Source organism: Chlamydotis macqueenii, chromosome Z (assembly GCF_036417535.1).
Source record: "Chlamydotis macqueenii isolate bChlMac1 chromosome Z, bChlMac1.mat, whole genome shotgun sequence".
Classification (NCBI taxonomy): domain Eukaryota; kingdom Metazoa; phylum Chordata; class Aves; order Otidiformes; family Otididae; genus Chlamydotis; species Chlamydotis macqueenii.
Genome location: NC_141593.1, coordinates 35414366 through 35431347, shown reverse-complemented (window position 1 = coordinate 35431347; position 16982 = coordinate 35414366). Strand labels below are relative to the sequence as shown.

The 16982-nt window shown below is 37.3% G+C and overlaps 1 protein-coding gene across 2 annotated transcripts in view; it reads left to right on the top strand.

Annotated features, from left to right (window-relative positions):
- The first annotated feature begins 832 nt into the window (after positions 1-832).
- SLC24A2 (solute carrier family 24 member 2) overlaps positions 833-16982 on the top strand; it is a 111580-nt gene continuing 95430 nt past the window's right edge. For both annotated transcript variants that reach the window (XM_086770253.1, XM_086770252.1), the window contains exon 1: positions 833-1768. In XM_086770253.1, the coding sequence (XP_086626379.1) occupies positions 833-1768 (936 nt within the window). The remainder of the gene's footprint in view (positions 1769-16982) is intronic.

Below are 16982 nucleotides of genomic sequence, written 5' to 3'. Positions count from 1 at the left end.
GAATAAAAATTATGTCTTAGCTCGTGCAAGCTAGTGTCCTGGATCTGATCAAAAGCAAGCTGAGTTTTCTAGGTAAACTGGTGTTGATTTTACAGGAGAATTAGAGAAACTTTGGACATGTTAGATCTTCATTTTGATTCTGTTCCAACAGTGTAGTGTTCTACGTACATATCAATGACTGTTGCTCTGTGCATCCATAACATTTCAATTGATACTGCCTCAGCCATCTAAAGGTCTGATGAGATGCCTTTTAGCACTTTGATTGCCTTTTCATACATTATTGCCCCTGCATTTGGGATTTGGATGTTACATGACCATGGTGGAAAGTAATTACAAAAGGTAATAATCTTTTGTGTATCTATCTATTAAAATAGTAGTTTCTTCATTTTTACACAACTTTTGGAGACCTTCCACTAGGATTTTTTTGTCAGCAGCTGAGGAGAGCAGTGGCTCAAAGGCATATGAGAGGTATAAAATAATCTGAGTATTGATAGACTTGTTATCCACAGAGTTACTGCTGAAACAAACATATCGTTGCTGTGTGTGATGGGATGTGACAGAGTTTTATGTTACAGTTGCTAATATTCTGCTTTAAATTCTAAATGTAGCCCAGTCTGCAAAATGCTTTTTAGAAGCTTCTAATCACATCATGTGGCACTAATATTAATAATACCTGTTTGTCTTTTTAAGATGAATGAAGAAAATACTTCCTATGAAGAGTAAAAGTACTTGATTGTGGGAAAACTTTTCAAGCACTTCTAATTTCAAAGCGGGAGAAAAGTATGAAAGAACAATCCATCTGACTGCCTCAGCATCTCACACGGAACACAAAATGGCTCTTCAGAAAAAAACTGTTGCTGGTTTCTTGGAGGAATGGTGTTTGGAGGAACCGCTGTTCGGTTGCAGATGGCACCAGAACGTTAGGAAAAAACTGAGACTGATACGAATTATAGGGCTTCTTGTCAGTGTAGTGGCCATTAGTACTTTCTCTCTTTCAGTTAGTGCCTTTTTCAAGATGGAACCACATAGCATGGCGTTGGCCAGCAGTCTAGATAGCCAAAAGCTGGTGCGTGGGCACCAAAGAACTCTGTTGGATTTCATGGGACAGAACGAAAACGACACTCCAGACCAACATGCTTCTATGAAATACGAAGCTGAGCATGACAATGCAACAGATGATCATGCCAAGGGAGAGTACCCCGAGGACCTTTTTTCACTTGAGGACAGAAGAAAGGGAGCAGTGATCCTCCATGTAATTGGAATGATTTACATGTTCATAGCCTTAGCCATAGTCTGCGATGAGTTCTTTGTTCCTTCCTTGACTGTCATCACTGAAAAACTGTCCATATCTGACGATGTGGCAGGGGCAACCTTCATGGCTGCTGGTGGGTCAGCCCCAGAACTCTTCACTTCCTTAATAGGAGTGTTTATATCCCACAGCAATGTTGGCATTGGTACAATAGTGGGATCTGCTGTGTTCAATATCTTGTTTGTTATTGGAATGTGTGCTTTATTTTCTAGGGAGATCTTGAACCTTACTTGGTGGCCCCTCTTTCGAGATGTGTCCTTTTACATTGTTGACTTGATCTTGCTAATCATCTTTTTTCTGGATAACTTGATCATGTGGTGGGAAAGCTTAACACTCCTGACAGCATATTTTTGCTATGTGACTTTCATGAAGTTCAATGTTCAAGTAGAAGAATGGGTGAAGAAATTTTTAAACAGGAACAAAGTTGAGAAGGTAACAACAGCAGATGCTGAAGCAAAGGTTGGTCAATTTTTAATTTACGTATACGTAATAATGTCCTTGTAAGTGCTGAGCCCTTCTATATCCTAAGGATCCTAACATAGTACAGTAAGCAAGATAAAAAAGTTCCATGTTTTGCTAAAAGGTCTGTTTGTTTAATTTGTGCAATAGGATTGAAAATATAGAAAGTGAGGCAGCCTTCTAGTAAATCAATAGCTTTTAACTCCAGAATGATCCTAGGCACACGGAAAGCAAGAAAAAATGCCAGCAAAAAGACATGCACCTTTACTCAGCATTCTGGCACATTGATGAGGTCTGAGATATAGCTATACTATTTTTTCCCTAAGCTTTTGGATTAAGCAGTAACAGTATCTGAGGAGGATCTTGTGACAAAATTTGGCTTTTTAAAGACTTTTAATGCATTTTCTTCCTCAAAAAAAAGCAAATCACTCAGAACAGTATACAAAGGTGTTTTTGTGCATGTTTTTCATCTACTGATGCTGATACACAGTACTAACTTCCAGTTGTAATTAGAGGCAATTACATTAAAAAAAATCTCAGGAAAAAAAAATTCTCTGCCACAGTGGCGAAAAGTGGAAATCCTCTGTTTAAGTGGAATGGTTTCCCATTCACGGTATTTGCAACAAAGCAAACTGATTTTTGGTCTAATACCTGGCCACAAGTAAAGAAGGGAATTTGTACACAGAGGGCTCAGTGGGTCTTTAGAAATTATTATTGTCTTTTAAACAGCTCTCTTAAAACAGGCTATATTTAAGGGACTTGTGATACTGAACCCATAAAGGCTTATGTCTGTAGCAGTACGTTACTTGGATATTTCACACTGAAATGGAAGTGTTTGGTTTTATATGACAATAGGGTTATTATTCATCAGGTAAGGTTTTATTATCAAGTAATTGTTCAGAGGATCAAGGAACTGTTCACTGTTTTATTTCTTTCATTTAACAGCCCTGTATGAGTGATTCAGAAGAGACGCAATCTGCGTGTGTAAGTGTACAGGCGTATAAACAGGAGGATAGAGAGACAAAGTGTCTATAACTATAGAGAGGGGCTACTTGCCTGTGACTCACAGAAGAACTCATGATTCTGCTTGTGTGCCTAACTTTGAAGAGAGAGATTGATACTTTAGCAGTACGGAGAGCTGCTTTCAGTTTTAGAACAAGCCACAAAAATGTCCACCAAAAGTAAAAGCAGGAAATTATCAAGTTTTTAAATTTTCTAACCAAGTTTAACCCCTCTACACTTACTTGTAATTTTGTATTTTCCTTTTTGTTCCCTTCCTTTTCCCAAATCAGCATGCTTATCTTCATTTTTCTCAAAATGCATAATTAGGATTTTGTAAGAAAATAAAAAAAAAAAAGGGTCAGCACCAACAAAGTATTTGCCCCAATGAATGAAGAGCTTCTTTAACTACATTGGTTGGTTTCTAAAGAATGTAATATTTCACAGCTCACTGTAAGTACTTTCACAGTTTGTGCTAAATGTGTATAATGATAGGAAGAGACTATGGTATATGAAGCAACTGTTTAATGCACCTTCGCCTGGATTTGAAGGAGATGTGAATCTATAACTGATCTTAAACAGTAGTCAATATGAAAGGCAAATGCATTGGGTTGTCCAGGCTATAGGTGGAGCCACATTGAATACAATAACTGTTTGAAGTGCTCTAAATGGACTTCTTGTTAAAAAGATACCTTTAGAAGCACTAATTTATTGTTTGATACATTAATTATGTTTTCTTAGAGTTTATTCATATTACAAGTGCATAGAATTCAGATAGGCATAAAAAACCCCAGAAAACTGGCTACTTTTTCTTAAAACTCAAGCTTTGTATCGTATGGGTTTTTTCATATATTTTTCATTAATTAACTTGAAGTTTATTAGAATGATAAAATTATGTATTCATAAATCATTGAAGGGTAGAGGGGGATGAAAGAGATGCTCTAATTTTGTTGCAGTTTAGCTGTTGCGTATTTTCTGCTTCCTGGGGAAAATAGCTTTTGAAGGTATCAGACCATGTATTTCTTCTGTGACCCATGCTGTAAAGACAGATTTTTGTATGTTCAGCTAACACTTTGAAATTATAACTCATTATGAATTGTTTTCCTGTTCAGTTAAAGAGCATTTAGCCAGATGAATGAACTGGTTTTTTGATAGCAAGGATGTCACAGATAATGTTCTTTGAAAAGGAGTTATTGAAGTTATGTGTTCATTACCATTATTAGATAATTGGTTTTGTTGCTTTGTAAATTAAAATTAGAAAAAAAACCCAACCATGACATGTAGTCCCAAGCCTGACAGAAATGCCTAGGATTTTTAGCTTTAAAGTTACTCCTTAAAGCAAAGGATAAAGTGTTTTTGTGGACCGAGACCTGGTGCCTAGTAGTGAATGTGATGCATGTGGATGCTTATTTCCTAACCCGTTGGGATTATAAGTATTGCAGAAGTGGCTTTTGGTGACAACAGGTGCTTCATTTCTACATTGTTACCTGTTAGCCTACATAGCTTGCAGTCATCAAGAGTGTGCTATGTCAATGCAAAATAAAATTGTATATAATCAAATTAGTATATCAAATGCAGAATTTGCAATCTCAGTTGTTTCTAATGGAAACATTTTCGTTCTTTTTTCCCCCATTAGGGCAGAGAATTGCTAGGCAGCACTCTGGAATTGGTGGCTTAGAGTATCTTGAAAGAACTTTATTTCAGGAGCGTGTAGGAAATTCTCTTCTTTCCTCTAACTAATACGCTTTCTGCCTATCTGTTGTTGATCCTGCTGTTGCCAAACTGGCAAGTGTTCTGCTAAGAAAACGTGCCTGCCGTATTTGTCTCTAAGACCTTGTGTTGTAATCTGAAAGCAGCTCAACAATGTTGAGAGGTCTAAATAAGGCACCATAAAGCTGGATAGTTGGAGGGTTAGGTGGCTTATTAGCAAACAAGTATCGAAAAGTAAAAATCTGATCAGATGAAAAACCTCTTGAGATACTAAAATGTACTTTTATGTTCATTTCAGTACTTTAATTATCAGTCATCTTGTAATGTTGAAGAAAGCTTTACATCCTCAAAGACAGTACTTCCCATGAGAAAAAGGTCTTAGATACAAAATGTTTTTTTCTGCTTAGCTGTCATTTGCTCAATTCATTGAGGTGCTAGAATGGATATGTGTCTCTAGATATCTTTGAGATTCCTTTCTCTCTTCCTCATTTTTAAGAATTAAAGCACTTTTTTGTACTAGAAAATTGTGAATATTCAAACTTAACTATTTTTTTCTGATTTTATTTTCTTTAGTATGTCAGTTACTTGTACAAATGTGAATGCAGACAGAGTACTCTATGAATTTCATTGTTCTTTTTTCCTTCACAAGCTTTCAAACAAATGCAGTCTGGGTTCTTAAAGGGTACAGGTTGAGGAAATCAGGTAACTTGAATTTTGGCAACAATTTTGTGACACTGATGACAACAGACTACAAGCATTCTGCATTTAGAGTTCATGGGGTGCATTGGCAAGGTCTTGTTTGAACTGTGGATAGTCTCATGCCCCATCTCACCTCCAGGGAAGCCTAACGGCAGTCTAATACTGATGAACTTCAGAGATCACTGTGACAAGGATGGAAAAAAAAAGAGGAAAGATGAAAAAGCAAGACAGCATGAAAAAAAAAAAACCAGAATAAAACACGTATGGCATATACAGACCAAGGTGGGTCCTTGACAAGTGACACTGAGCCCTGTGGGCTGCCCTGAATGGGCCCTACAATACCTAGTGTGATCCCACCACCAGATACCTCCAAAAGTTCCCTCCAGCCTAACTTATTCTGTGGCGTGATTTTTACATTGTAAGTAGTTGTCCTGCAAAGAACAGGTGATTTTTAGGACTGATGAGGAACATTTTATTTTAATTCTGCATCTTCCTCAGCTGATTGAAGATGTTTAAAAACAGAAGCTTGAAATCGAGTATAATGGACAGGAAGAGGAAAATGGAAGAAACTGATATACAGAGTTCTTAAAACTAAGACTTTTTTCAGTCTTTTTTGCATGGTCTGTACTGGTGAAGGTATGTTGAATATATTAGATCATGGTAAAGTGTAATGTAAAATTACATTTCAGGTTTTTTTTTTAATGTAGCATGGAGATCATTGCAGAAATACTTGAATCTGATTGCTCAGTAAATAATTCAAAACAGTTCTGTTTGGCAACTAGGAGAACAGAATGTGGGTGGCACAGGGATATTGTGCGATGACATCTGTTTCACTGACAGTATCGTTTTAGGTAAATAGCTTATGGTATATACAAGACAGTTACAGTTTTTCTACATTTACACAGAACTGCATTTGGAAAATGAGCTATTTTTACCAACAAGACATAGTTTGACATTATTTTATTGCCAATTTTGTTGTCTTAAGAAACATGAATAGCTTGTGTGTGATATTTTAAGATCTGTACTCATCTCAAGTGTTGCCACAATATATTTAATGACAGTATTTGCATTCTAAAGGAAAGGTTATTAACAAAATGGTGCTTCCCTCCTTGGTGGCTGTATTAACACTGCATGTGCATGGTCAGTGTTACAATGTGTGGTCTCATATGTGTTTTTTTAAGGAAAAACACAAATTACCTGCATGCATACAAGAAAAACTGGAATCTGCAAAAGGTCAGAGTTTGTAGGTGGTTTGAACTCCTGAATAATTCTTTTTCAGAGCTTCTTAATGTTGAATTCACAGACCCAGTAACTGTAACTGTGTCTATATAATAGCCTTTCTTCTCTCGCCACCAATAAAAGATATTTTAAAGCGATGTTTCATCGTTCATAGGGAGATTGGAGTCTTATTCAATAGAAATTTCACAGTTGGTCTACTTGTGAAAGCATGTGTGTGAATACAGAGCTACGCTACCAAAGTATGCAAGACGGTTGCATTGTTTTAAGTACACATTTGGAACATGAGCACCATCACTGCCATTGTACCATGTTTTGTTTTGATAAAAGCCTGGTTTTGTGTTACGTTTTATCTGCTTTTATTATCTCAAAAGCTTTCAAGTTACTCTGGTGTTAATGTTACTCCAGTAACAGTAGCATTTATTTTTTTTGCCTTGAGTCTTTAGCATTGTTGATTCAATTTAGGGCTATTACTGACATACCTAAAGGCTGATACTTTATATATGCAACCATTAGTACAATTAAATGGATACTATTCTCAGTGTATTTTAGCACCTCTCAGTAATTTATTGACTGCAAAGCAGTGATTATAGTGGTTTTTGACCACTAGAGTCTCTTGGTTTTGCAAGGCAACCCTTGCTAATTGTGATGGGAAAAGGAAGGCTAAAACTCGGCCACCTTTAATTAACAGCAAGGGGACAACATATGCATCAATATATTTAAAAAGAAAAAGTGTATGTAAATAAAAAGAAGTCAGATAATACTTCTTAGAGGCTGCACAAAACCAGCTATGTTGGCAAATGTTCACCATGCTGTATTTCAGAAGAACTTACAGACATTATTAAATTTGTCCTGCTTGAAGGTGTACAAAGAGAGAAATATGCAATCCTGAAGTCTGGAGACTTTATAGTTTTTTTTCCTTCTGCCATCTCAGTCTTGCATACTTTGGTCCAGATCCTCAACAGGATGTAGGAGCTACAGGAGATTGTAGATAGAATTTCAGTCCCCAGATTGGTATACCAGACCTCAAAATATCTGCCTGGCTGGGGGTACTTAAACTCTGAGAGAGTTCAACTTTTAAATGGAGAACGTCTTCAGATGCTGTAGTTTTGCTTCCAGACGTGGTCAGAAATGCCAGACCCAGATGAAGCAGCATGGTACTGCTTTTCCATCTAACCCACGTTCCTCTACTTTTTTTCCCCAAGCTAGTTCTTCAGATTTACATCCCAGACTAATACTTAACAAAATCCAGTGGCTTTTACAAGCCCGTCAGGTTCTGGTGGTAAGAGTGCTCAACTTTTATGCAATTATATACAGATCTCCCACATTCACTGCTAACTTCATCTGGTGCCCCACTCATCGTAGAAAAGTTTTGGGTGGCAAGGCACAGCTGACTCTCCTACTTTTTCTGGCCTTGTTTTAAAAGGCAGTAGTGAGGCCACCACACTGTGTTTTTAAAGGGTAGGTGTAGGTACCTATCTTTTATACAGTGTTGGATGTGGTGGTGGAAGCTGTCCTACGGCAGCGCTTCTTGCAGCGTTGAGGTTGCAACAGTACAGTGATGTTTTGGGCACTGCTGACTTTAGGGTGACCTTGGCCTTCCTTAAGTGCTGATGCTCCCTAGGCAGCCAGCACTACACTGCCTGGGCCACATGCCAAAAAATAAGGTTTGATGAAGTGCTTCTGCCCTGTTAATGATCCGGGGTTTTGTTGGTTTTGTTAGCAGGAATTAGTCTTCCACTGCAAACTCTAGAGGTGAGAAAACAACCCCTTTTGTGTCGTTTCTCCTTCTGAAATTGTTTCAAAGAATTCAGGCATTTTGCTTTTGTAACTGTAGAATAAGATTATAACCAATTTGAATTTGTTACTGCATAATGGATAGTCTGTGGGATGAATGAGTATTAAAAGTGTTTTATATATGAGGTATAGAACAGATAGGAAGATGTATTAGAGATGAATATAAGTAAACAGCTGTAATAACTATAACACTTGATTAAGACATCTCTTATCTATTTAGCAACCTTTTTTTAAAAAATAAAATAAACTAATACGACGAATAAGGCTTTTTAATTTCTCCCCAGCTATCTACAATGTGTTGCCTAAACTGCCAACTATGACTAGTGTGGTGTTACTAATTCTGTAGCATAAAGAATGGTGTTTCCTTTGCTTTAACCTAGATCAGCCATATTCTGTTGTATTTCAGCCAGCTCTTATTTAAATACCACTTTTTATTAGTTAACTTAATGGCTGGTTCCATTAATCTGTGCAGCAGTAAATGTGTTATTGGCACAAACTAGAGAATCACATTCTTCCTCGGCACTGGCAGCATTTTTAGAACCTAAAAATGACAAGAGAGAGTAAAATCAGATAATTGTAATTAATTTATTATGCACAGATCAGTTGTTATGCATCATAAGGTGAGATACAGGTGATTTAGAAAAAGAAAGGTGACTGGTTTTGTGATTTTAATCCGAAACCCCTCATTAAGTACTTCTCTTGAAAATCACTGTTTTCCTTTATCAGTACAAACCAAATACCTTAGTAATACTTAGCTGTGCGTTTCAAAATTCTGGAAATTTGGGCTGTCAGTGATGACCCCTTCTTTTAGAAAGCTCTTGACTCTGTATTGTTCTATTTTAACACAGGACAAATGTGTTAACTATTATTAATTTTTATATGAAAGTACAGAGATGATAACCTGGTCTCTGTCATACTAGGTGCCTAGAGAACTGCATGACTCCCTGCTCCTTGCAGGGGGGTTGGACTAGATGACCTTTGAAGGTCCCTTCCAACCCTAACCATTCTATGATTCTATGATTCTATGACATCACAGTTCCTCCGCTTAGTAGCTCATGGTGGAAAAAGATAAATGCCTTTCAGAGGACCTGGTAAGAAGAATATGACTCATCATGTATATAATTTTATATACATTGATATATGCTCACCCTTTTATATAGTTAGCATGCCAGCAGTCTTTTCCTCACCAGCCGAGCTGTCACTGAGTTGCTGATTATTTATTGCACACGAATGTCTGGGAGGTAATTTAAAGAAATAGTTTATTTCTCTTTATGGTCTAGCAATAGATCTTTGCAAGTATCAATGATGCATCTAGTAGAAGGCAGCATCTTTTGTATAACAGGACTTAAATCAAAATAGTAGTGTTGGTGCGCTATTTTGCTTTTTGGAAAAACAGGCAGATCAGGTTATTTGGGTTTAGTTTGGTTTTGTTGTAAATTTATATGTGTGAAATTCTTGCAATTGTATTGTTAAGCACAGGTCATTGTTGCAGGCAAACTGAAAATCGTAAGTTAGAGCAGTCTTACGGCATACTTTTGGCAAACCAATTACATCTGACAGAACATATACGGTAGTATATTACCAAATATTTAATTATTTTACAGGCAATACCTGTAATACCTTTGAGGAAATACAGTTGCTATTTGCCATTATTGGGGGGTTGTTGGCTTATGTGTGTTGCTGTATGAAAAGAGGAAATGAAAAAAAAAAGCGCCTTGGAAAAACAGCCATTGCCTTGCTGGCAGTAGAATTGAGCTTCATGGTTTGGGAGGGCAATTAGAGTTTTAATTGTTGATTGTGTACTTGGTTCTGCAGCAGGTGAAGGGTTCAGAGCTCACGTTGCCTCCAAAGCAGCTTTATCTAGTGGTATAATTACTGCTCTGGCTATAGTCAACAGTGGCTCATTTTGGGTAATTTTACTGTCTCTGTCAGATACAATTTCATCAGGGCAGATCAAAGAATAGTTACTGCTCAGTTACTGCGTTTTGCACTGTTCCATTACTATTCCACTGTCCTCCATATCGTTGAAGTTATATTCATTTACATGCATAGCCATAAATAGCAATGATCTTGGATGACTGCTTTTAAGGTGAGTGTGTGAGAATAATCTTAAAGGGGTGTGTGTGTGCAATGATATTAACACTGCTATGAAGTGCTGCACGTAAGGGATGGATAGATTGGTGCAAAATAATTTATTGTTTGAGGAAGGATAAAGATTGCAGGGAATTTGTACTGCATACTACACTGACAAATTAATAATAAATTTTCCTCAGGAATTAATCCTGCTTTATCACCTCTTAACTGCTTATGCTGGGAGTCTAGTCTAAAGTCAGGGGTAATACCAGTGACATTTATTGCATAACCAGCTACTGTAAACTTTTCACCCTCTCACATTACTGGAAAACAGCTCTAGCGGATATAGAGCACTAAGGAAAAGGCACATCTGCTATCACAGCCTGTGTTTGGTGACCTTCACAGCGTCGTTTGAGACCTGTCCTGTGATGTAGGCTTTTGCTGATGGAGAAGGTTGAAGTTTGAAGGATTCATAATGCTAGAGGATGAGCACCTCTTTTGGGATTAATCAGATATTAATTTTGTTGTTTAATTTGTGGTACATGCTTTTTATCAAATTACTGATCAAATTCCTTTTATTGCTACCAGGCACAATCGCCAGGTTATCATTTAGCTAAAATTTATGGCAGTCATGTCTGAGTGGAAAAACCCCAGATTTTGTAACTCTAGAAATTCCTTTATCCAGGTGGAAGTTAGAAATAATTCATATGATTAAGTTAGTCACACTTTTTTAAGGCAGTCACCTGAAGTAATCTGAAAGCATCATACTGTCTAGCAGCTATTTTTTGTTTCTCTACAGTTTTATTGCTATTTAAGTATTGCTATTTTTCTGCTGTATTCTTAATAGTCATTGTATTTTTTTTTTTGCTACGCTTTGTTTTAATTTAGAATGTCTCTGAGTGGAAGCATGTCTTGTTTTTGAAAGCTTCACCTTGGCTGAATTTTTTAATGCTGCAGTGATATAAATAATTATGAAATAGTCTGGAGAGTTTGAATTAAGAAGTGGTTATTATTTCATCTCTATTTTGAAAATGATGAAGAACAGTTAGTTCAGAATGAGTTTTTTGACCCATATGTATCTTTGAAGCAGGCATGGCATTGCTAGTTTCTCTCCAGAAGTCGCAAACAGAATACCTGTGTCTCCTCTCACTCAAAACCAATGTCAAAATTCCTCTAAAATTTAGTCAGAGAATGATCATGGGCTGAATTTCAGAGGAATATTGCTATTGGTTTTGGTGTTCGGTGTCTGAGAGAAAATAGCTACTTGCTGCCACTCAGAATCCTACTCTACAGAGGATAATGAAGTGATTTTGTAAATTTTCAGTTGGCTCAGTCTGTACTGGAACACATTTACCCTTTGTGTGTGTGTGTATAGGCACACCTGTGTATACGCATGCATGCGTGCACACATAATAATGAGTCTGAAAGATGCCATGTAGGCCATATAAAAGGTCAATGAGATATCGTGCAGATTCACAGGATGGTAATTTGCCTGCTTCCTGCATCATTTCACCTGTCCCTTGCCTAGTAACCCCTCTCCATAGGACTTACTCAAATATTTAAAATTTCTGAGCAGCACATTTCTCACAGATTTTTTTCCAGATTAACTGTTCAGAGAAATATGTATGTGTTTTCTCCTTAAATTTGGACTCCTTCCAGGCAACAAATTGCTCCTGCCAGAGGCCGAGGATGTGACGTACTGAGCTATTGACCTATTTTATTATACCTTAATATATCATATTAGTAATTTCTGCTATTCTGTGCCTCTACAGAGATAGAAACAGGAGGCCTGCATCACTGGAGAGGGATGATTTCAGGCTTTCCAGTGAGGTAATCAGGACTTGATTCTATCATGGGAATGGCCCAGGGCACATTTCTTCACTACATGATATTTTGTGAAGAGGAAAGGCCATTTCTTATTCAGAGGAAAGGCCAACAGCTGGAATTACAGTAGCTAAAATTTGTTACATAAGCGAGAAACTGTGCAGTAGGTTGGAGCATGAATTTAAAGTATTTATTTCTTCACCTAAAGTATCTACACAGAAAGCATGTCTTCTTAAGCAAAGGAATAGAAAAGTCACCAGACCCATTCCCTAATTGTTTGCAAAAGTATTAGTACATACATTTGTGAATGTATTAGTAATTATTTGCAAATATCAATACTGAAAAGAAATATTTTCAAATTTATTAGTATTGAAATGACTTATTGAATCATTTGGATAACTTTCGTTGTTCGTTGTTTGCTTGCAAGCAATTCCATAAGGGTATTTGGAATATAATATATAGTGTATGTATTTAGCATCCAAAAACCATGCAACCTCTTCTTTCATATTAAGGGCCATGGGAAATAAATGTTGATTTGTAATCTCACATGTGGACATGCATAAAGAAATAGAGACTCTCATCTTAAAATAGCAGCAATAGATGCAGTAACAGGCATGGACTGATTTGCAAACTCATGCCTTAGTTTTGGATTTAAGGATTGAGATGTGGTTCTCTCTTTCATTTAATCTTCTTAGAAACCCATGGCTTTCAAGCCTTGTAGAATGTTGTACAGCGTGCTGTAGGAAGGTTTATTTCTGCTTGCATGATTGGATTACTGTGTGCAAGGAAAACAATGGTCAGCACATTGACAGCAAAATGGTCTTGAGGCAAGGCAGAACATGTGGCATCTGAGAGAAAGATGGTAGGTACAGCAGTGGTGATGCTTGGTGGAAACTGGCAAACAAACCAGATGCCATGTATGAGGCTCTCATTTAGTGGCATGCTATTTTTGAAGTGTCTTGGTAAGCATAATCTTGTTAGCAGCCGTTTTTGCCAAAGTTTTAAACATTAGTAGATTTCCTGCTTAAGAATTCTTCCCTTCATTAACATTATTGTCCCTCCTTAAAAATATTAAGAGAAATAGTAGGGAAAAAAAGTGAACCTGAACTTGAACAAAGCTGTAGGTGTAGGTTTTTATAATTCCAATAATTATTTTCTTCTTCTTTTTTTTTTCTTTCTTTCTTTTTCTTTTTTTTTTTTTTTTTTTTTTTTTTTTGTGAGGGAAAGGACTACTCTGACTATAAGGTAGGTTTGAAGTTGATGGCAAGTTTTGCTGTTGATTTTGATGAAAGTTAAATTAAGCCCAAAAGTCAGGACATTTGAGAATTACGATCTTGCTGTTTCTCTGGTCTCTGTATGCTACTGTATAATTCCAAGTGTCTGAGCTGTTCTTCTTCCATCCTAGCAAACAAACAAAGCAATTTCTTTTGGACTCAGAGCAAGCAAACCAGGCTTTATCAGCTTTCTGTGCCGTTGAACTTAAACTGGAAAAGGGCAGTTAGTGTTTCACAGCCTGATCTGCCCTGTCATGTGGGTAGTTTTTGGATTACTGTTAAATCTCAAAGCAATTATTACATGTTGGGCCCATAATAGTCTCTTCTCAGATACCTCATCCCTAGAAACCAATGCTGCCTTCATCATTTTTAGGGGTCCATCTCTTTAAGAGGAATAGTGGGTATGGATAAAGTCAGTTAATTACATTCTGAAATGTAGACAAAGCAGCTGCTCTACAACTGGTTTAATTAGTACACATACAGGCACATTTTTGTGAGTGATACAGTGGAAGAGAACTCTTATCTGTAAATATCCTGGTCTTCCTATGGAAAAAATAGCATGCAAAAATAAAAAGGCAGACAAACTAATTTTCAGATTTAGTTGATCTGCATTCAGAATTGCCAATGAGAAGTTCAAGGCTTAGGCAATTGTGCAATCTACCTCTTGGCTCCACATTCACCTGACTTAGCTGTGCTGCCTGACCTACGAATATAGTCTCCTAGGGTTACTTCTGTGATCGGTACAGAGAAATGGGCATTTTTTAAGTGTGACTTGGGTCTTTATTATAAGGATTAATCCTCTCCTGACTTGAAATTGGGCAAAACTAATCTAGGCCATAACCTACAGCAATAGGTTGGTAACATCTGAAAAGCCATCTCCTGTGCTGTTATTGCAATAACCTGAAGGCATATCATGGTGTTGCCGTTCCTAAAACTGAGGTTGTGGTGGGGGTGACAACCTGATGCCATTTTACACAGGGCCACCTTTGAGATAGGACAGCTTCAAAATTACGATTTTTGTTTGCCACTAAGCAAAATAAAATGCTTATTTAGGTGTTAATCAAGTCTGTGAACATTTGATTTGCTCCCTTAGTATTCAGATCAGTATGTAGGTATCACGTAGTTCTGAAGAGGATTATCTTTTTGATAAGATGAGGTATAACTTTAACTTTCAGAGAATTATAGTATTGGTTAACTAATTAATTAGTTAAATTTTCATTGGCCTTCAATATGGATGACTGAACATTCACAATTAATTAATTAAATTGTATACGGCTCCTGAAGTAATGAGGAAACCCTTGTTAGGATTCTGCAGCTCCAGCTTCCAAAGGGAAAATGAGTGGTTAATTATGAAAATTCAGATTACATTGTTCTTGCTCCATCTGCTTTTCACTGCCTTTGTAAGTTTGTGCTTCACAATTAAATGCTAATTGTTGTTTTCAAATATTTTACAATATAGTGAGGGATTAGAGCCTGCTGTGAGGAAGCATATGTGCACACAATCCTTTAACAAAAGGAAATCAGGTTGCAGTCATGGCTCATTCAAACTTGTTGGTTGAGTTTGGGCAAGTTGTTTCTTTCACTATGTCTCAGATCCCCTCTGACTTGTGAAGTCATATGACTGCCTTACTGATTTGTGGAAAAAAAAAAGCCAAACCTGGATGTCCTTGGATGTCACGTCATTAAAATAATCAGCAGTAAGATGTCTGTGTGTAACAAGAAGACAATGGCATTTCACTCATGAAATGCAGAGCATTGTCTGTTTGTTCCTGTTGCAGTGTGTTCTGACCACCAGCCTTTTTCACATCATCAGTGAATTGTCAAAGTAGGGATTATAGCAGCATCTTGTATCAGTATAAGGATAAAGGAATAAGGATAAGGATAGGAAATCGGTAATGAGAAGCAGGTAATTTTTAAAAGGCAGAATTCCTCCCATTACATTAAGGATTTGATGCCATACCTCATTCTTATGTGTGTGTTATTTCATGTTAACTACAGATTTTGTACGATACGTATCACTTTCCATTTGCCATGGAAAACCTGAAATTTACTGTCTTCCATTTGCTGAGCATCCCTCCGACACACGAGTACATTCTTCCTAAGTGTAAGGGATGGGGTACAGAAGACTGGCCAATGCCAAGCCTCAGCCAGTGCTCCTTGACCTCTTCTAGGGCCAACACTGGTTGCAATTTGTTCACAAAGCCTCTTACAGCTAAGGAAGAACAAGGAAAACCAGTAGGTTTTGGTCAAGGAACCATGACTTACCTGTTCTCCTAATATCTTAACATTTCTATTCTGATGTGTCAAATTTGTCAGATGGTGTCAGGGGCTGAGATTGTTGCATCACTGCTTCCCAAAGTGTGGGCCAAGAAACACTTTCTGGCAGCCTGTGAAAGACCACAGAACAAAGTGCTTCCTGACACCAAGAGAAGGAGAAGAATCTGTTCTTACAGCTCCAAACATCAGCCAGGGATTGCGTGTTGCAGAGAGCTGACCACCTACATGGGGCTAGCTTTCTGTTTGCAGTAGATGGATATCAGCATTGTTGATTTTTAATGGGTTTTGGATAGATTCATAGTGCTAGAAGAACTTTATGTAATTGCAGCATACTCTGTACAGAAAGCAATGACCATTAAGACGCTGCTTGGCAGCAAACATTGTGGAAAAGAGAGGCAGGCTTTTATAACACTTGATGACATCCTGTGCCTTGCTGACTTTTTATATTGGAAGGGAGCTGTATTGCCCCATATTAACCCCCCTAGCAAGGAGAACTTTGCTGTAAATCTAGTTTTTCTAGGCTTGAGAAGAAAAGAACTTTTACCATAGGATGTGTGATATGCTTCTAATGTAAGAAGCTTACTTAAGTTCATGAAACTGCATGGGATGAATATAAAGCTCAGTGTTGAGCAGAACTGATAATTTCTGTGAGCAGAAATATATACAGAATGTATCTGTGTTTATGAAATTTACTTTTGGTAAAATACAGCACCATTTCCTGTGAAAAAATCGGCCGCATTATTCAGTGTACTTCCAAAATATGGTGCTACTGTAGATAAAGTTGTCTCTGATTCAACTTATTCCTTGCAAAATGCATAAAAGCTTAAAAAAGAAATACAGGAGAAATGTTTTTCAAGTGAGTGAACTGTGTGTGGTGACTGCTGGCAGTGCTCCTGTGGGCCTGTGGTGGCAGTTGTGTTGGCTTTGGTTAGTTCCACTTGGGTATTGCATACCAGGCCAGCATGAACCATCCAAACTGGAATTTAGGAGAAAAATTTAATTGAGATCATAATGTATGATTAGATGCAGTACTGAAAAGCTAGGCTCCTTATCAGCAGAAACAGTCATGTTTCTGATATTTTCCAATCTTTTTCTTTAGCAAGGTTGCTGGCATCTCCAATACAGCATGTATGCCAATGATACACTTATCATAAAGTAAACTTATTTTATTAATGCTGCTGTTGCATAAATCCCAGTGAAAATACAGGAGTTTCTGTGTTTTGTCAGAGGCAGATCCAGTGAACCATGTGTGGTTCGGGACTTTCTGTGATGGTTGGCCATTTCCATCCCATACTTAAAAGTTCATGGCCTGATTTTTTCAGTGT